The 20,573-nt window shown below is 42.4% G+C and overlaps 2 protein-coding genes and 2 long non-coding RNA genes across 10 annotated transcripts in view; 3 read left to right on the forward strand and 1 right to left on the reverse strand.

Annotated features, from left to right (window-relative positions):
* The window catches only part of TMTC4 (transmembrane O-mannosyltransferase targeting cadherins 4), a 45,969-nt gene extending 38,761 nt beyond the window's left edge, over window positions 1–7,208 (forward strand). For 5 of the 6 annotated variants that reach the window (XM_028728210.2, XM_028728213.2, XM_028728215.2 and 2 more), the window contains 4 exons: window positions 674–788; window positions 923–1,035; window positions 2,657–2,726; window positions 3,242–7,208. In XM_028728210.2, the coding sequence (XP_028584043.1) occupies window positions 674–788; window positions 923–1,035; window positions 2,657–2,726; window positions 3,242–3,393 (450 nt within the window). In that variant the 3' untranslated portion in view covers window positions 3,394–7,208. The remainder of the gene's footprint in view (window positions 1–673; window positions 789–922; window positions 1,036–2,656; window positions 2,727–3,241) is intronic. The other variant, XM_028728212.2, reaches the window with a different exon arrangement.
* Window positions 1–20,573, forward strand: part of LOC144327549 (uncharacterized) — a 164,208-nt gene that overhangs the window by 122,723 nt on the left and 20,912 nt on the right. The window lies entirely within an intron of this gene.
* The window catches only part of GGACT (gamma-glutamylamine cyclotransferase), a 49,390-nt gene continuing 38,084 nt past the window's right edge, over window positions 9,268–20,573 (forward strand). Inside the window, exon 1 of one of the 2 annotated variants that reach the window (XM_028728220.2) lies at window positions 9,268–9,410. The gene's annotated coding sequence lies outside the window, so the exon portion shown is untranslated. Of the gene's footprint in view, window positions 9,411–9,793; window positions 10,069–20,573 lie in introns of those variants that run through there. The other variant, XM_077927690.1, reaches the window with a different exon arrangement.
* LOC144327548 (uncharacterized) lies at window positions 15,582–17,986 on the reverse strand. Its single transcript, XR_013392680.1, has 2 exons — window positions 17,788–17,986; window positions 15,582–16,337 (listed from the first exon to the last, which is right to left on the reverse strand). It is a non-coding gene; the product is annotated as an uncharacterized LOC144327548 (long non-coding RNA).

Here is a 20,573-nt window from a genome sequence, read left to right on the forward strand (position 1 = left end):
CAAGTCCTAGGCGCTGAGGCTTTTACCCACAGCGCCACCCGCGTCCCTTGTGTATTGCATTACATGTGTGCTAATGACAGCAAGAGACTAAGATGAAATGTCGCCTTGGTGGCAAACTTAAGCATACTTCCTAGATATTAACAGTGTGGTTAAACAGCAGTACTTTGGCACGTTTCATGCAGCTTCCTAATAATATTCAGAGTGCAGTAGGTGAAGGGCACATCCTCAGCCCTGCACTCCAGCCCATAGCAGACCATCTGCTTTGCATGCAAAAGGTCCCAGGTTCAATCCCCAAGTCGGGGTGGAAGAGACTCCTGCTTGTAATCCTGAAAGCCTCTGCCAATCAGTGTATGCAATACTGAGCAAGATGGACCAACTCAGTATAAGGCAGTTTCCTATGTTCCTGTGTGTTGTTCCTACAGTATCAGTGGGCGAGAACTTGCATGCAGATTGCCTTTCGTGGCTTTGACCATTATAAATTGTTTTCAAGAGCTTGTCTCCAAAATATAGCACTACTTGCTATTTTTTTTTCATATATATACATGGTTGGTTTTTTGCATAAAGTAATATGAGCAGGAGTGGGACTAGAACAGGGGAGGAACTTGAGCATTGATCTAATTTATTCAGGACTGCCGTTACTGTATTTGCTGTCATATTGTCGTCCGTGTTTCAGTATGCTGACCTCAATCGCCACATAGATGCATTGAATGCATGGAGGAATGCCACTGTTCTGAAACCACAACACAGTTTGGCTTGGAACAACATGATTATATTGCTTGATAATACAGGTACAGTATAAGAATTACCCAGCGACGTTTAAATAAGTGATGCATTTATGCAGTTTTTGCCCTGCTTACGGTTTTGTGGAATAAAAACTAGTGTGCTATTCAGCACCCTTTCCTCTCTTTTCTTACGTTCCTAGGTAACTTAGCACAAGCTGAAGCTGTTGGAAGAGAGGCTTTGGAGTTAATACCCAATGATCATTCTCTTATGTTTTCACTGGCAAATGTATTGGGGAAGTCACAGAAATATAAGGTAGTAAAATATTTCCAATCATAACTTTTGAATGAAATAATTATCTTAATTGTTTCTCCATTGTTCATAGACTGAATAGGTTCTCAAAAAAATTAAAACTCACATTAGAGACAAATTGAAGTGTTGTTCTGTAGGTACATGTGGCAAAATAGACGTGCACATTCGTAATGTGGTGGCATGTACATGTTGTCATGGCAAACTACTCGTGTATGGGGTTTACCACCTTTTATTCAAGGTCAGCTGTGTTGAATAAAATATACTGCCTTGATCTGTAGAGACACAGTAATATTGTCAAAGAGCTGGGCATGTGGCTGGGTTTTCTGAACCTGCAGAGTTACCAGCCCTAGATTTCATGAACATAGGAGAATAATTTCATTGATAATTCAGAGGGAAATAGGGAAAACATCAAAGCAAAGTAGCTATAGAAAAGAAAGGTTCAGATGAACATGGATTCCCCAGTAATCTGAAGTTTTTATAGGCCAAATCCTCCTTTTTCAGATATGTTCTAGGAAGTAAGATAGCCTTTAGGGCCCTGGTCTGATCAACTCCTGGGTGCTAAACTAATTTACTTGATTCATCCCTAGCTGAGGTTCTCAGGGGTCCCCACAATCACATGATATTGGAACACACACTCTGAGTATTATTCAGCTGACTTCTATTCATTCCCGCCTAAACAGAAAACACTAGGTTCCTTACTGTGAACAAGTTCATGAGTTTAATTTAGGGACGCAAGCAAGCGTGTTTTGCAGAACAGTTCAGAAACAGCATAAAAATATTTTTTATCTTATATGCAGCACATCTAAAAATCATCACTCAAATTGATAAATATAGAAATAAGCCAAGGTTTTTCCTGAAAAAAAACATTTACATTAGAATCAGCAGTTATCCTTGGATTATAAACAGACATAAAGCTGTGTTAAGTAGCCCTGTAATTAAGTCTGCATCCGCTGCATAGGAACATCTTTAAAAGTATTTTTAATCTCTTATCTGTTTAAATAATTGTTTTTCTTGAGTAATTGTATATATTTTGTATGCGTTGTTCAGAGTTTAATGATGTCATGCAAGAGGGATGTGTGAGCCTAGCAAAACTGAAAATGAATAATGAAAATATTCAGTGGTCAGAATCTTTGAAGCAAGTCAGTTAGAAAAACAAGTGAAAAGTCTTTTGTGGAGCATTTTTTCTTTCTAGAAGTATTGTCTCCAAAACAAAGCAGATAAGCCTTTAAAAATTGTTGGCTGTAATAAAAGTAGATTCATCTCATTGATTTTATTGGGATTAACTTCATTTTAACACAAATATGCAGGTTTTAAGTGGTGATTTGTGTGAGCATCCGGTTATAATGCAGTCCGCAAGTGTTTTTGTGTTCTTACTAGCACAGAAGTAATTACTGTTTAATTGACAGCAACTACCAGACAACAGCTGGATCAGGCTGTGAATTATATTGTATGTATATCCATTAGAGAGAAGTAGAAGTGTGAATGCACATGAAAAAAATATGGTGACATAATCACATTAATAGACCACAGAGCATGAGGTAATTGGTAGTGTTTGGTTGTACTTGACATTGTATGCACTACAGAAATAGCTTGTCCTGTTGATCTCTTTTTCTGAATTATTCAGGAATCTGAAGCTTTGTTCCACAAGGCAATTAAAGCCAATCCAACTGCAGCCAGTTACCATGGTAATTTGGGTAAGGCATTTTACAGCTCCCCTAGTGCAAACTTTTAAAAAATCAGACACACTGCTTGTACTTCTTTTCATGTTAATTGTCTTAAAAACTACTGTTTTTAAGGCATTATTCTGCTGCCGAGATTTCTATTCTGCCTACTTGCTAAACAAATTGCCAGCTAGAGAAAGGAGTTCCAAAAATGCAAAGCTCAATGCATTGTATAATAGACCAACCAGGCAGCACACTACAGCCCAGAGGTGGCTGCATGTCAGTGGTGGCAAATTGGCTCTTTTGTGCCATGCTTGCAAACCGCCATGAGCTCTCCTGATAAAAACAGCAATTTATGGCTCTAGCACAATCCACTCTTGTCATTCCCTGGCCTGCTCAGCTCCCAAACGTGTCCCCTCCAGCTGGCAACAGAGCAGGCTGCCACCATGCCGGCAGCCAACCAAATGTTTTAATGTTTTCTAAGTAATTGGCAAGATTGTCTGTCCTTCAACGATGTTGCTAACAAAAACTCCTCTTTGCTGTTTCAGCTGTGCTGTACCATCGCTGGGGAAATCTTGACTTAGCCAAGAAACACTATGAAATCTCTCTGAAGCTTGACCCCACAGCAGCTGGGACCAGGGAAAACTATAGTCTTTTAAAAAGGAAACTGGACCAACTTAAAAAAAAAGGCGATGTCTGAGGTTTCTTCTCAGGCTTTGAATGCGTACTGCATACCATTTATTGGCAACATGGCTACTAATCACCAGGGAGAGAAGCATTCAGTCATACTGTCATTTAAAAAATCACAACAATAACCCAATAATTATAGCACCAGCAACAAATACTCAAAATGTTTCATGAAGTCTAGTGGCAGAAGTAAATTTCTTTACAAAAAAAAAATAAAAAGCAATGCTGGTTTTGAAATTTTCATTTGGAGAACTGAAAGGTTTGTATTTATGCTTTCAGCTTTTTGACCCAGTTTCAAAACCTGTTGAATATTTACATTCTTATACTCGGAGCACTTGTGCTGGTAGGGCCAACTTATTCAAATAGAAAGAAGGGCATATTCAAAATGCATGTAGCAGTGGAGTGTGAATGTACCACAGTACAGTGGTACCTCGGGTTAAGTACTTAATTCGTTCCGGAGGTCCATTCTTAACCTGAAACTGTTCTTAACCTGAAGCACCACTTTAGCTAATGGGGCCTCCTGATGCTGCCGTGCCGGCGGAGCCCAATTTCTGTTCTTATCCTGAAGCAAAGTTCTTAACCTGAAGCACTATTTCTGGGTTAGCGGAGTGTGTAAACTGAAGCGTATGTAACCTGAAGTGTATGTAATCTGAGGTGCCACTGTACAATTATGTGGAAAAGAAATATTATTTATTTTGCCTGTGTATACATCTTACTGATGCAGGAATTCTGATGCAGCGTTGGTATGAAACGTGGCCCAGTGAATTACAGAGAGCACAAATGTTGCCTCATTAATCTCTGGAGAGGCCATGCTTCAGAAACATGGGGGAGAGTGTTTGCGCAATACACTGCTAATATACTTGGTAAGAACAGGATAGAATGAACTATTTTCAACAATTTATGGTGAATTGAGGATTGAAGTTTAATTCAAATTGTTCTTAGATTCAGAATCTATCCTTAGTTGCTGTTGTACAGCTTAAAGGTAGTGACTTGAATGGTCAAGCATCCCAAAGTAACTGTCAAGAGTACTTTAAACTGTAAAGCCTTTCATGTTTGGTAGTTTGCCCAGAATCTTGTAATGCTTCAGCTGGGCAGTGGTTATTACATTTTTAGATGTTTGATTAGGTTTTAATCTGCTGTCTTGTTGGTAGCAGCTTTCATTAGGGTATCAGTAGCTGAAATCCAAGCGGCATATGAAGGGTTCTTCAGTCTTCTCTGGGGATGATCGCAGACTTAATTTTTCTCTGAGGGTTAATAGTTCCTTAAAGAAGTGACAGCCCAGTTAACATGTTATAAAATCCTTCACGTGGAACATCCCTAAGGGTGCAGCCAAGTGCAGGAAGAAATGTCTGATCTGGGCCATTGTAGCCTAAAATAATAAAGAAATGTGGTTGTGACGTCTTTATTGGCAAAGAAAGGATTTATGTCAACATTGCACCCTAGATGCAATGTTGAGATATCCACCTGTGTAATCTTCACAGTCCCAGATTAACTATTGTTTTCCAGCTTTAGGGGTTGCCTAAAGACCACTTACAGACAGGTACAGTTTACCTAAAAATCAATGACAGCATATCAGAAAAAGATCTGTTCTTCCATACTTCAATTTATTCTTGCTGCAGATTGGATTTTTGAGGAGCAAAGTCAAAATCGAATGTTGACCTTTTTTGTCCTGCTATGTATATTGTGCAAGAGAGATATTGCTGCATTAGAATCCTTCCCATATAGAGCATTATTTCTCAGAATGGAAAGATCAGAATTGAGTTTCAAAAAAGAAAACTCTTCATACAATATATGTACCAGTTGGTGCACTTGGCTTTGGCAGCTATCTTGTTATGGATTCAGTACCACCCTTAAAACACGGATGCACATGGACCCAATCTAGCCCTTAGAGCTGGAGACAAAGATCCAACCATTGGACAGCATGCACATCCTGAATTGATTAGGATTTGCAACTGCTCCCAGTATGTTCTAAATGTATCAGTCCCTTGAATAAAATAGTTTTAACTGTTGTAATACACAGGATGCTGACAGTCTTGCTATATGGAATATTATAAAATAATGTGAATGACCCCAATAAGAACATGGTGTTGATGTATTTATACATACACAAGAAAATTGTACAAACTATAAATAGAAATCATTTCCACTGGTTGTTTTATGTTTTGTTTTTTAATGATTCAGCAATTTCCTCTAACATGCAGTGCTTACAGACCATTTTCTCAGATGGGATAAGATTTTAATAATAGCTCTATGTTTGAATATTGTTGATGTCTGATGTAATTAATTGTCTGATTCATTACTATTGCCTGCAGTTTACATATGATACTTATCCCTGTTGGCCTGCACTATTTGTTTGGTATGAACATAGTGAGTTAATATTTTATGTAGAGCATGAAACATTTCTTTAAATTTACTTTTTTTGTTAACAGCCTGGAAATATTTGGATCTCCTGATTTGAAAGCATATGTAAAGTAGATCAACATTTTCTAGACTTTTGTTGGTATAATAATACTTGAAATTAATGTGTCTCCTAGCTGTCAGCTCTGTCATGTGAATGTAACTATAAAACATTGCCTAGGCAAACTTTTTGAATAGTGTCCTAAAGGCTACTTCACATATTATGCAGAGGCAACCTTAGCTATACAACCAAGCCTAAACTTGACATGGAGCTGCAACCAACTCTGACAAATATAGTATGTTGTTACATTCATATGTGGCATTTTTCCGTGTATGCTTATGGCATATTGTTTGTATATGTATTTTTGGGAAGGCAGAATGGTGATGTGTGAAGTGATCCTACTTTTGAAAATGATAATTAAATGTCATACAGATTGCTATAATTCAGTTTTAGAAATTTATTTTAAATTTAGAAACATTATAAAAAGGCTTTAAAAATATACAGTAATACGGCTTTAAAAAATATACAGTAGTAAATGGCTAAGTCACACAAAGAGTAAACCCACTGTAATCAAGGGGGCTAGTTAGTTATGACTACAAATCCATTGATTTTAATGGTACTATTCTAACTTAGTCAGATACCACCCATAAGAAGAAGAAAATCTCAGTCTCTTCCTACCACCCCTGCTATACACTTAGCAAAGGCATACATGTCTCTTAACATTCAAAAGCCATGAAGGCAAAAGTGAGCTGTGTGCCGTTTTAGGCTGCTGGGCTGATATATCCAACATAGTTTGATCCTCGGCATCCTAGATCAATTCAACTCAACTGCATGTCACCATAGTACTTAGGATTACATGTAAAGTGGCAATCCTAGACATACTTGCCTAGGATTAAGTCCAGTGGAACTTCCTTCTAAGTAAACAGATGTAGAATGTGGCTGTGGGAATATTAGTTGTTTGGAAAGCTGGAACCGAATCTTTTGAAATTGTAGTGCAAATTCTGAGGTTAAAACTCTTTTGAAAATAGTGAATAAGCAGTGACTGCTGCCTACTAAATCTACTTACTAAAAAGCGGAGTGTACAGAAGATTGTTTCATTTCTGTGATACAAGGTTTGTCATAAGCATCTACACTTTTGTAAGCACAAACAAGTATGGGCTTTATACTGAAATAATTGTTTTAGGACTCAACAAAAGATTTGTAGCCAATTTGGTGATATGTCCAATGAATGTCAGCCTCTGATGTATTATAAATTTCTTCGGGGCCTATTAAACTGTATGGCTGGATAATAATAAAAAGTGAGGACTTTGAAGACAATGGGTAGCAACTGATAGTTGGATTAGTTCTCGATAATGACATTGAATTTTAATGAATACATTCCAGTTTCTTTTATAAGACAACATTTGTAATAAAACCTCATCTGTTCTTTGGCTGTTGTGGATTTTATAAGAGTAAAAATAAAACCTGTTCAAGAACAATGATAAAAGTAATGTTTCAGAAAGGGCAGTGGCAATGCATCAAATAGAAAAGGGGGAAAGCACCTTTTTTCTAAATAGCTGTGGTGGTTTTGTTGTTTAACTTTGAAACATTAATACAACTGAGGGGGGCACACCTGCTTTGAGCAGAGCTGGGGGGTGGGAGTGTATGCTAAAATCTTTATCCACGTGAAGTTTTGGTGCTCAAATTTGGCTTCTCCCCTGCAGCTGCTTTCCTACACCAAGTTGGGGGGGTGTGTATATATATTGTTCCCTCACTTAGTTTGATCCTCTCTAGCACAATACTTGTTTATGGTCTGCTTTTTAGTGTAATAGTAACTCTGTATCTGGCCTGCCCTATGGCTCTCGTAATGTCTACACACAAAAAAGATTGGGGGAGGCCAGAGCCTGTGCCCTCCAGCTGACGTTAGGTAGTTCAGGTGATGAATATTTGGATAAAATAAGTCTAGGAGAAAACTTGTCAGATTGCCACTACTCAAACTTAAGAGAGAAGTTTTTTCACAATCTGACAAGGATGAAAATCACTTTGGTGTGAAGCTTAAATTAGCTTGTACATACAATAGTTTTTGATAAGAGATTTGAGAGCTACATTTCATAAAACTTAGCTCTGATTCTCCCCCAATTCATCTTATATTAAGTACATATAGATATGGCCCAAAGGCAGCAAGGATGGATCAAGGCCATCTATATGTTGCTATAGTTTCTAAGTGTCTGTTGAACATCCTACATGGAGAGAGTGTATCTCGAAATCTGCGGCATAGATACTATTCTCACCCCAATATCTCAAGCGTGCATTTGGTTGGTGACAATCTTGAAGAACCTGTTGTTCCAGACTGTTGTTCTGTTTTGTTTTAAGATAGGTGGTATTTTGATACTGCAACCCCAAGTGCAAAATTAGTTATAAAGTGGCAATTCCACTCTGCTCAGTCCTAGCCTTCCAACCCTCTCTCTTCCTAAGGCTAGCGCTAACTAGGTTTCCACCTTCTTCTTGTAATGTGAAGAAATTCAACAGGTGTAGTTAGTTGCTCAGCCCTGCATCTCCAACGATGGACCGTAGTTTGGAAGCCCTGGTCCTACGAGCATTAAAGCCAGAGGGTCCCTGATCAGAAGGAAAAAGTGGCAAGTCTGTAAGAAGGTGCACAGCAGGCAGAAATCCAACAGGCGCAGCAGCCTTTCCAACATAGCGATTGTGGAGTTTCTGAGTCAGCATTTTTGGCAGCAATGCAATACGTCCTGTGGAAAACCACTTAGTAGCTTAAGAATTTTTTTAAAAGCGGGTTATATATATATATATATATATTTAATTCAAAAAAAATCTTAACACGTAACATGCAAGCTTCACAGAAGTCAGTGAACTTATCTCCCAAGTGAGCAGACATAGGAACGGGGTTGCCACATATATTAGGTGAAACGACCGGCTCCTGCCCGCTGCCCTTCACTGAAGAAAGTTATCGCGCCGTTCGGCCTTTCCTTCGCCTGCTTTTCCCGCCGCACTGCGCATGCGCGGGGTTGCCTAGACAACGGCGGCTTTCCTCGCCGCCTTCTTTCCTCCGGTCATTCCTCCTTCCGCTGATTCTGTCACGTTGAAGAAACGTGACGTCAATCATCTCTTGGAAAAGGCGGGAGTAAGAGCTCGCCGAAGGTGCCCACAGAGCTGGACAAGTTGAAGAGTGACAACCAACTTCCCAGCTTCCGGCACGATTTAACCCTAATTTCCAGCAGCCTGAAATAACCTGCGCTAGATGGCGCAGTCTCAGCTCCGTTGACTTCATTGGGACTTGGGGTGACAGCTCCTACTGTCATAAATAGGAGTGCCGTAAATCAATCCTCCCTCGGCTTCGGCTCCCTTTCCTCCTCGCGAAATGTTGGGAAGACAGTGGCGTGTTAGCGCTGCAGTTTTATAAAGGTTTAAAAAGTCAAAAGACCGCCCCCCCTCACAGAATGAGCATCGACCCCGTCTTCAGCACGTGAAATGGCAACTCTATCCCAACTCTCTGTGGAGAACGGCGAGCAGCCCCGCCCACTCCCTCAGGTTCTAAAGGGCAACGGCGCACTCCGAAAGCGGCCGGAGCAAGTTTGTGTGATTGGCAAGCGCACTAGGACCCGGGCTCTAAACACGGCTGTTCAAACTGGCGGGTGAGCTTCTTTCTTCAAACGGGCTTGCCGCCTTTTTTAAAATGCGAGCGCGAGGGGAGACCCGGGCTGGTCGCTTATAGGTTATTTTAAAAGGTTATTGGTTAAAAGCGAGGTCATGTGATGTTGGAGAGGGTGGGTGGGCTCGGGAGAGGAAAGGAAGGCGCGCGCAGTTTCTCTCCTCTCACTCCCCCACCCCCCAACTCTTTTAGTCAACCGTTTTCTTTCAGGCGTTGGCTTTTAAATCGGCGCGCGCCAGCTGGGGCGCGCGGGTGGGGGGAAATCACGTGAGAGGAGGAGGAAAGCCGGATTGGTTGGCGCCTCATGGAACCTGTCGTGGGGCGAGCGTCGGATTCGCTCGAGGGTTGTAGAAGATAGAGAGTCGCTTGTTTGCCTCAACCGGCTCGCAGCTGCGCAGAGAGGAGACCATCGTTTTAGACGCGGATACACCCGCACACGTCCCACTGCATTAGAAGCGCCCGAGTTACGATATCGACGTGCTTTGCATGCACAGTTTCCTGTTAAAACTGTTCTTCGAGATATAATTGGATGCGTGTCAAGGCCTTCTTTTTGCAGGCTTATTCACTGCTGCAAGGGCGTTACGACTGACACGTGTGTTTTTTTCCTATTCCCTATGATAATTATCTTTCTGCTGCTTTAGGTACCTTGGCTTTTGACTATGAATATATAAAACCACTGAATTATTTGCAAGGGTTTTGTTTTTTTATAGCTGTGTTTGTTTGGGCGGGGGGGGGGGGGGGGATTAAAACGTGCTTCATTTTCTCCAGTGAAAGATTAAGGCAGGGGTAGGCAACCTAAAGCCTGGGGGCCGGATGCAGCCCAATCGCCTTCTCAATCCGGCCCGCGGACAGTCCAGGAATCAGCGTGTTTTTACATGAGTAGAATGTGTTCTTTTATTTAAAATGTATCTCTGGGTTATTTGTGGGGCATAGGAATTTGTTCATATTTTTTTCCAAAATATAATCCGGCCCACCAGTCTGAGGGACAGTGGTGCTCATGGCTGAGAAAGATTGCTGACCCCTGGTTTAATGTCTTCCACTGCCTCCCGCACTTTGGCCAAACTTGTGCTGGTAGCTTCGAGAACACTGTCCAACCATCTCATCCTCTGTCGTCCCCTTCTCCTTGTGCCCTCCATCTTTCCCAACATCAGGGTCTTTTCCAGGGAGTCTTCTCTTCTCATGAGGTGGCCAAAGTATTGGAGCCTCAGCTTCAGGATCTGTCCTTCCAGTGAGCACTCAGGGCTGATTTCCTTAAGAATGGATACGTTTGATCTTCTTGCAGTCCATGGGACTCTCAAGAGTCTCTTCCAGCACCATAATTCAAAAGCACCAATTCTTCAGCGGTCAGCCTTCTTTATGGTCCAGCTCTCACTTCCATACATCACTGATAGTTTGCCATAATTGCCATCGCTACACAACAAAGGGACTTGTAGTGCTACAGTGGTACCTCGGGTTAAGATCTTAATTCGTTCCGGAGGTCCGTTCTTAACCTGAAACTGTTCTTAACCTGAAGCACCACTTTAGCTAATGGGGCGCATGCCTTCGCGCCGCTGGAGCAAGATTTCTGTTCTCCTGAAGCAAAGTTCTTAACCCGAGGTACTATTTTTGGTTTAGCTTCTGTAACCTGAAGCTTCTGTAACCTGAGGTACCACTGTATATATTTTCAGGAGAAAGCTAACATAACATTGTGCAAAGTTTAATTCTAGATGTTGTTGTTTTAAAAAGTTATTAGCCCTTACATAGACAATGAAAAATATGGCTCAGAATCAAATGGCAAGTTGTGGGTAGGGATGCAGAGTTATTTTCTAAAATATCTTATTTTTATATTTTTACAACAAACAGGGAGAGGGGAATGTTTAGGGAGTTGTAGTGACTGAACATTTGCAGTAAGCACAATATTTATGGCTCCATCTGTCAGCATTAGTCTTGTAATACAAACTTCAAGATCAACTCAGGTAGCTGTAACATAAGCAAGCACTTTCAGCTGTGAACCTGATCGGTTTATATCACAACAGTAACTGTTTTTTGTCTTTTGTATACCTGCCAGCCACAACTACAGTTGGAACAGAGTTTACTTGAATTTATTGTTTTCAAGTTGTCTGAAAAAAAATTTTTTTTTCATTATTGCAATTCTTTCCCCTGGGAATCACATCCATAGATTTGCGTTTTTGATCCTAGCAGTGTTATATGGTTTGTGTATTTATTGCAGAAATTTTATATTTGTATCTGGTTTGGATTTGGTCATCCTCCTTTAGTTGGGCCTTCTTTCTCTGTTTAGCTTTTAACAGACCTTAATACCAAGGTATGCCAGACTACTGAATCTGGTATTTGGTCTTTTGGTGATTGGATACCAATTTGTGGCGTAATATGGCCTTTTGCCTTTTCTAATATGTGGTGCAGAACCTACATTCTCAGTGGGGTGCTCTGGACAGTTAATTAAATGATGAGTGTGATGTTTTGCCACTTGTCTTGCAGGATAATGCCGTGTGGTACCCTCCAGGTGTTGTTGGACTCAAGAGCATAGCCGGGGGGCGGGGCAGGGAGAGGCAGCTGTCCTCCTAAATCTATAAAAATCAATATAAATGCATAGCTAACTGAGGTACTACCTCCCCTAACAAAAGGCCTGCCCCCCCCTAACAAAAATCCTAAGCCTATGGTTGGCCTACAGCTCCTAGCCCCAGACAACATGCCTGATGGTCAGAGACTATAGGAGTTGCAGTCCAGCAGCATCTGGAGGGCACCACATTGGTAATACATCTGGTTTCAGGCGTGTAGTGGCATGCAAACTAATACTACATATCTCAAGACCTTGCCTGTATTACCGTATTTTTCGCACCATAGGACGCACTTTTCCCCCTCCAAAAATGAAGGGGAAATGTGTGTGCGTCCTATGGTGCGAATGCAGGCTTTCGCTGAAGCCTGGAGAGTGAGAGGGGTGGGTTGCCAGCATGCCGAAGCCTGCGCACGCTGAGCTCAGCGCGTCCAGGCTTCCCGGACCTCCCCGCAAGCAGCGGGAGCGCTCCCGCTGTTTGCGCAGGGTTGCCAGCATGCTGAAGCGTGCGCGCGCTGAGCTCAGCGCGTCCAGGCTTCCCGGACCTCCCCGCAAGCAGCGGGAGCGCTCCCGCTGTTTGCGCAGGGTTGCCAGCATGCCGAAGCCTGCGCGCGCTGAGCTCAGCGCGTCCAGGCTTCGCGGACCTCCCCGCAAACAGCAGGAGCGCTCCCGCTGTTTGCGCAGGGTTGCCAGCATGCCGAAGCCTGCGCGCGCTGAGCTCAGCGCGTCCAGGCTTCGCAGACCTCTCCATAAGCAGCGGGAGCCAGCGCTGGGCTCCCACGGCTTGCAGAGAGCTACCTGTTTGGGGGCTGGGGTTGGGGGAAGCTCGAGCTTCCCCAGCCCGCGCCTGGGGGGGAAATAATTTTTTCCCCTTTATTTCCCCCCAAAAAAACTGGGTGCGCCCTATGGTCCGGTGCGCCCTATGGTGCGAAAAATACGGTATATCTTTTAGAGAATTCTGATGTGCCTCTTGCTAATCCCTTAGCATTCCTTGGGGATCATCAAGGGTGTACTGCACAGAAGCCTATGCAGTACTTCAAACTTCTTGCACCCATTACTCCCTGCACTTTTGAGTTTTTTTAAATACAGAATTTCTGTGAATGAATTGTGTCCTTGGGATAGCCTTGCAGAGAAGGACAATTTTTCTGTGTGTATGTTTATATGGAGTCTATATACCTGTATGTCATGGGGCAGCTTGAGCATCTGGAAGCAACTTGTATAGCAGGAATACCTGTTTTGTCCTTGGCAAGTGACTAACCTAACTGCAAGGTTATCTTAAAGGCGTAGGTGTGTGACATGCATAGCCATGCCGCTAGGAACATGAGAACTTGTATCATGTCCAGTCAGACTGGTCCATCTAGCTCAGTATTGCTATATACTAGTGGCGGCTGCTCTCCAGGGTTTCAGATAGGAGTTTTTCCTAGTCCTACTTGGGGATGCTGGGGATTGAAGCTGTGGCCTTCTGCTTGGCAAGCAGTTACTGTAATACTGAGCTATGGTTCTTCCACATTCTTGGATATTGAAGTATTTTTCTGGCAGCAACCCATCACATTGCTGTTGCAACTGTATATTAATAAGTGTATGTGCTCTTGACAGGTCTAACAAGATTACATTGGTGACTGAGAGCTTATTCAACTGTTTGGCTATATATCTTGTCCTTATTCTGTAACTAGTCTGTTTAATTTTTCACACTTCTTTTTATGGTTGCTGGACACTGATATGCTTCACAAAGGCTGTATTTGGATGTAATGCTAACCATTGTTTAGTGTTCTGAGAGTGAACCACAGGCTTCTATGCACACGCACACATCCTTTCTCTTTGGCATACACAGGAAGACCATCAGAAGTGTTCTTTTCAGATTAACCACAGATTAAATTGTAGTTATTTTTTACATTTGAAACAAGCCTACATCATAAACCTTGGAACCTAACCCTTGTGTAAGATGCAATTCCCTTGTACCCCAAAGGGTGAGTGGATTAAAAAGAAAGGCTTTTATTCAGTTTGTTCTACATTTGACACTAACTATATAAAGAAGCATATAAACCTTTAATAATCTTAAATTTCTATCTCCAAGCAAGCATAAGCAGTTGTTTAGTGGTATTGAGAATAAAACTGAAATACTGTACTGCAAGGTAGCTACTGGATTATGGTGCAAAGTTGAACTATAAAGGAACAGATTAGTATAAAATATGGTTTTGTAAAGAAATAAACTTGAACGTCCACATTTAAACAAAAGTTAGTAATGAATTAATTGTTACTAACCTCTCTGTCGTAATAAGAAGTTGTGATAATAGGGAGCAGTTGTTTTATAAGATGGCACTGTACCATCTTAATCCATTTGGTAGGAAAACCATGGGATAGATATTTTATTTTCTTTGGAGTTGTGGTTTGACCTGCCCCCGCATCTCACAGCAAGCAGTGGACAAAAATGTGGTGGGGGTGGGAGCAAGCTGGACATGTATCCCAAAGACTTGCAGTCGGCCAAACATAATGGGAAAGCCATGGAAGAAGTAGAATGTTAACTGAACATTACATTATTTATGTGAACTATGTTTCAAAGATGAAATTGGGCTAAAAACATCTTGTTAGGTCCAGACATGAAGATAAGGGAAAATATGGGAGATTCAGAATTATTAAGGTGACTAGCTAACAGAGGAAGGAAAGAAATAGCCTAGAGTTGCAACCGATTTCAGCTGCCACTGGGCAAAGTCCAGTATTTGGGCTTGGTAAACAGGATTATTGATGGAGTGAGGTTGTGATAGAAGAGTCCATGAAACAGAATAAGAAACCTAAAACATTACTTGAGTTTTGAGATTTTTTTCTGTAGTTCTGAGACAGGACATAACATAGCGATGAAGCAAAATACATTATTTGTGGTGATCTTGCAGGGCTATGACTGCTGTGCCCTTTAGCAGTGAATTCATTTTGCCCAGAGGAAGACACTCTTGAATGAAGACTCTTTTTCCAAACAGCACTATACAGTGGTACCTTGGGTTAAGTACTTAATTCATTCCGAAGGTCCGTTCTTAACCTGAAACTGTTCTTAACCTGAAGCACCACTTTAGCTAATGGGACCTTGCGCTGCCGGAGCACGATTTCTGTTCTCAACCTGAAGCAAAGTTCTTAACCCGAGGTACTATTTCTGGGTTAGTGGAGTCTGTAACCTGAAGCGTATGTAACCTGAAGCATATGTAACCCGAGGTACCACTGTATTTGCTTCCACAGCCATGAGTGCATGGCTTATCTGTTTAAAGCTCTGCTGAATCCCTCTCCAACTCTTTATCTCAGCATCTGGATGCAGATGCATCTTTTTTTGAAAGAGATATAAAACATAGTTGCTTAAAATAAGCTCTCCTTTAGGTTAACTGCCAGCTATCAAATGCTAGTCTCAACAGAAATGTATGTCACGGCATCAGAATACTGCTGAAGTATAGACTCTAGAGAACTACAAGGAAGTTCACAGCTGATAGGTAGCCACTGAAAAGACCTCTGTACTTGATGTTCAGACACGATGCATTGATAGTATTGAGATAATGTTCTCATTTGTAAAGAGATTAGAGTGTTTCACATTGTTTTGAGAGGAAGTCCCCCAAAAGGCAGGTGCTCTAATCCAAATTATTTTATTTAATCCAGATTACATTATTTAAAGATCTTACTAGTGGATATAAAACCAACAGAAATCTTGTGGTGAATTGAACTTCAGAAAGACGGTCCTCTTTACAACAGAATCCCTATATTCGAGTTGCACGCTAGGGAGGAACATGTATCTGTTCTAATAGATTTCACTTCTGGTTCTTGGAAGACTGGACATAGCATGGGATTTTTGTGTGCAAATATGGGGTCTCAGGGATAATGGAGATGTAATGAAGTTGCCTTTAGGATTTTGTACACATCACATTTTAAATATACCTTACTGTTATTGATATGCATGTCTTCAGAAATAATTTGATACTGTTAGCCCCTTGTGGGTTCCTTGACCCATAAGGCAAGCTAGAAATGAAGTAAACAATTATCCTGTTTCAGATTCAATGCATCAAATAAGCCATCTGATGTTGGACAGTTGCAGGGGTAGGGGTTGTTAACCAGTCTGTTAAGTACAATTTAGGCCAGTCTTATAGGTATTGCCCAGTGTTATCACCCCAGTAGTTGCAATGCTGTTTGTTTTCACAAACCAGAACTTCATCGTTTTGGAGTGGACGACCGCTGAGAGGAGACTCTAACCTCTTGATTTCAAAGAGGCCGTGGCTTCCACTGGTGCCTCCCTGGCTAATGTAAGAAAGGTGTTTTGCCATAAACGGTTCTGAGGTATTTGGTGAGGTTGGAGAGAGGTCGGCCCAAGCAGGAAGCCCGTTGTCTGCCCTGTAAAGAAAATAGCAAGTTACAAAATGAAAGCATCAAAGAACCAACAGGATGCAGTCCCAGGAGTCTCTTCTGGCATGTGGGTCCTCCTTGAAAGTTAGTACTGAGTGAAGAGTGACCTTAAAACTCACTTTATTCAAACAGACTAAGCTCAGGTTTAAAGTTCAAGACATTTTGTTTTTTCACCTGTTTCCTACAGTTTTCAGAAACTTCTGAAGAATTAATGTGTAACTATATCTGGTCCCTGAGCCAACAGCGAAGACTCTTTTTTTTTTTTTTTTTTTTTTTTTTTTTTGGCCAAGGGAAAATAGGATACTATATTGTACTGTACGAACCTTTCAATTCTGACATGTTTGGAACCACCAGAATAATGCACATAGGATCTACGTGAATTGGAATAATTTGTCAAATGGTTTTGAGTACAATGTAACACTATCCTTTTGAGACATTTAATGTGACTAGGCCAAAATGAAGGCATCCATGGGCATAGCCTGGGGAGGGAGCTGTCCCCCCAATCAATCAAAACCAATACAAATTAATACAAATATGAGGGCCTCCCTCTCCCCCCCCCCCACAAAAGCCTCCCCATCCTCTACCAAAAATCCTGGCCCAGTCTCCATATCTGTTCTCAGTATTCTAAAACAGAATTCAGGATGGTGCTAACTAGACAGACAGAGGCAGGTTCAGTGTCCTCCCCAGGGATGTCTCTGGGTAGATCCTCTCCCCTTAAGCAAATGTTGCTGTTCACTTCTCTAGGACAAGTAAGGAGTTGCATTTGGGGACAGATTAAGGCAAAATCTTCTCTCCCCGCACAGTGAGTGGTCTGGGCTTACTGAGTGAGAACTCCTGTGGGGTGTGTGATGCTGTGCAGAGGGTGCCACAGCCACACTGCACTCCACAAGGGTCTTTGCAACATATAAACACTTTCTTGGTTTGCACTCCACTTTTGCTGGCTCATCTGTATCAGCCACTTCTCAGTGTTTTAGTGTACAGTAAGGCTGCAACTTTTTGCAAGTCCCACCCCGCCCCCGGACATCTACCCCCTTTTATTTTATGCCAAGCACATAAATCTGAATGTGTACATGTTAAATGCACGTACGCTGCAAGTGTACTGTACATGAGGGCCACAAAATGGAAACCCAAGGCAGAGCTAGGCAATGGAGAGCTGGCTTGTATGTCAGTGGCTCTCTTTAAGTTAGGAACATAAGAACACAGTAATCTACCTTAAACCAAGGCAAACCACAGGTCCATCCAGGTCAGTATTGTCCACACTGGCTGGCAGTGGTTCTTCAGGGTTTCAGACAGTATATTTCCAGTCCTGCCAGATGCCAGGAATAGTACCTGGGACCTTCCGCATGCAAAGCAGATGTTCTGCCACTGAGCTACAGTCATATTCAGCTCTGTGGGACAGTATAAATATACTAAACTGGAACAAAGAGAGAGAACCTACTTTTCTGAAGACACGGGGATCTTCCACCAGTGGAGTGCAGCCATTTATTTTCTCCAGTGTATGTGAGTCGCTGCCACATGTACAGGACTGTATATAGACATTCTCTTCCACATATACTGCTGGCCCTCTGCTAACTGAAAAATAAGTAAAGCGCATTCAAATTAGTGTTTTTAAAACAAAATCATATATACATATATAAGTAAATCCCACTTTTCATTACATTTACTTGATAATATGTGTTCATAGGATTACACTCCCACTAGTTCTGTAAATATACCGTATTTTTCGCCCCATAGGGCGCACCGGCCCATAAGGCGCACCTAGGTTTTTTTTTGGGGGGGGGGGAGGGAAAAAATTATTTTCCCCCCAGGCGCGAGGCTGGGGTGGGGGAAGCCCGAGCTTCCCCTGACCCCAGCCCCCGAAACAGGCTGCTCTCCGCAAGCCGGGGGAGGACTCCCGCGGCTTGCGCAGAGCTACCCGAAGCCCCGGCGTGACTGCTTAGCGTGCCAGGGCTTCGGGATAAGAGGCAGCTCCGCGCAAGCTGGGGGAGCCCTCCCGCGGCTTGCGCAGAGCTACCTGAAGCCCCGGCGCGACTGCTCAGTGCGACGGGGCTTCGGGGTGCAGGCAGCTCTGCGCAAGCCGGAGGAGCCCGGTGGGAACTCCCGCGGGCTCCCAAGGCTTGCAGATAGCTTCCTGAAGCCTGGAGAGCGAGAGGGGTTGGTGCGTACCGACCCCTCTCACTCTCCAGGCTTCAGCGAAAGCCTGCATTCGCCCCATAGGATGCACACACATTTCCCCTTCATTTTTGGAGGGGGAAAAGTGAGTCCTATAGGGCGAAAAATACAGTAAATCTTAACAACAACCCTGTAAGGTAATAAGCTTTTATTATCATTTATTGTGGCAGGTGGGGTTTGAAGGTAGTGGTTTGCTTAAAGCTGCCTAAGAGGTTGTGACAGGTTAGACTGAAACAGTCTTCACACTGTGCAGTCTTGGGTACTATACCACCTCTCATATTACATATATATATATTTAGCCAGCCCCTCCAAAAAGAAATCACTAGTAGAAATTAATGATTAAACTATCTAGTTAAAATAAATGTACAGTCTGAAATGTACAGTTGGCCTGGCTGGGGGATCCTTGTTGTGTTTGCCAAGGGTGTTCTCAAGTCGCACAATATGCCTTTACATTCTGTCATTTTTTGCATCCCCTTTTTAAAATATAGTCCTAAGCAAATCAGCTGTACCAACAATTGGATAGGCTGTCAGTCGTAGTTAAAAGAAATCGCTTGAAGAGATGACATACAGATTTCACTCATTTTCCCAGGATATTAAACTTTAATGACTGCACTATGAATATTTCATGACAGTATCTTTTTGAATAGGTTGTTTTGTCCTGGAGGATATTGTACATTATAAAGCCTGATTTCTCTCTAGGCGAAATTGGTGAAGTGTTGGAACATCAACTTTCGATCTTTGATTACAAGGAAAAGCACATTTTATTTCAGCCATTATGAAGCCTGATGTTGGGGGGTGGAGAGTTGTTTTGTTTTTTGACAGCTCATATGAAACTCAGTATTAAATACTATTCTTTATTTTTGCCACAAGGTGGCTAAATAACCTTTGAATGCTGGTGAAAGGGTTGTTTTATACAAATGACTGCAGAAAATGAAGGTTTCAAGGTTAGTCTGATTTCTTTTGAAATCAGTCTGTTACTTTTGAATAGCATATAAAATATTTGCATAGCCATTAGCAAAAAATCCAAAATGCTGCACTGTTGTTAAGGTAAAGGTAAAGGTACCCCTGACCGTTAGGTCCAGTCGTGAATGACTCTGGGGTTGTGGCGCTCATCTCGCTCTATAGGTCCGCAGACATCTTCCGGGTCATGTGGCCAGCATGACTAAGCCACTTCTGGCGAACCAGAGCAGCGTACGGAAACACTGTTTACCTTCCCACCAGAGCGGTACCTATTAATCTACTTGCACTTTGACGTGCTTTCAAACTTCTAGGTTGGCAGGAGCATGGACCGAGCCACAGGAGCTCACCCCAGTCGCGGGGATTTGAACCGCCGACCTTCTGATCGGCAAGCCCTAGGCTCTGTTGTTAGGACCACCTAAAACAGCACAAAACAGTTGGCAAGTTTTTATGTTCCCTGCACAGCTATTCTTGAACTGGGTTGGGGATCACCAGTGGGTCTCTGAACATGGCCATGCAGTAGGTTTTTGGTTGGACGGATGTGCCAGCAGCTCCAAAAGTAATAATGATCTAGGAATAGAGAGGGAAGATGTTCTAGGAGGAAGAAGTGAATGTTAAAAGGGGGTTGGGGTGCGATAAACTGACAATCTGGGTGTGGACACAGGGTACATGTAAAAATGGGACACGGTTGGCGCTGTGGTCTAAACTTGCTGATTGAAAGGTCGGCGGTTCGAATCCACGCAACAGGATGAGCTTCCATTGCTTTGTCCCAGCTGTTGCCAACCTAGCAGTTCTGAAGCATACCTGTGCAAGTAGATAAATAGGTGCTGCGGCGGGAAGATAAACAGTGTTTCTATGTGCTCTGGCACTCGTCACAGTGTCCCGTTGTGCCAGAAGCGGTTTAGTCATGCTGACTGCATGACCCGGAAAGCTATCTATGCACAAACGCCAGCTCCCTCGACCTGAAGCGAGATGAGTGCCGCACCCCATAGGCACCTTTGACTGGACTTAATTGTACAGGGGTCATTTACCTTTTTTCCTTACATGTAAAAGAGTGTTAGTTTTTATGATGTTATTGCACTTACCAGTTTTTTT

This window comes from Podarcis muralis, chromosome 4 (assembly GCF_964188315.1).
Source record: "Podarcis muralis chromosome 4, rPodMur119.hap1.1, whole genome shotgun sequence".
NCBI lineage: Eukaryota > Metazoa > Chordata > Lepidosauria > Squamata > Lacertidae > Podarcis > Podarcis muralis.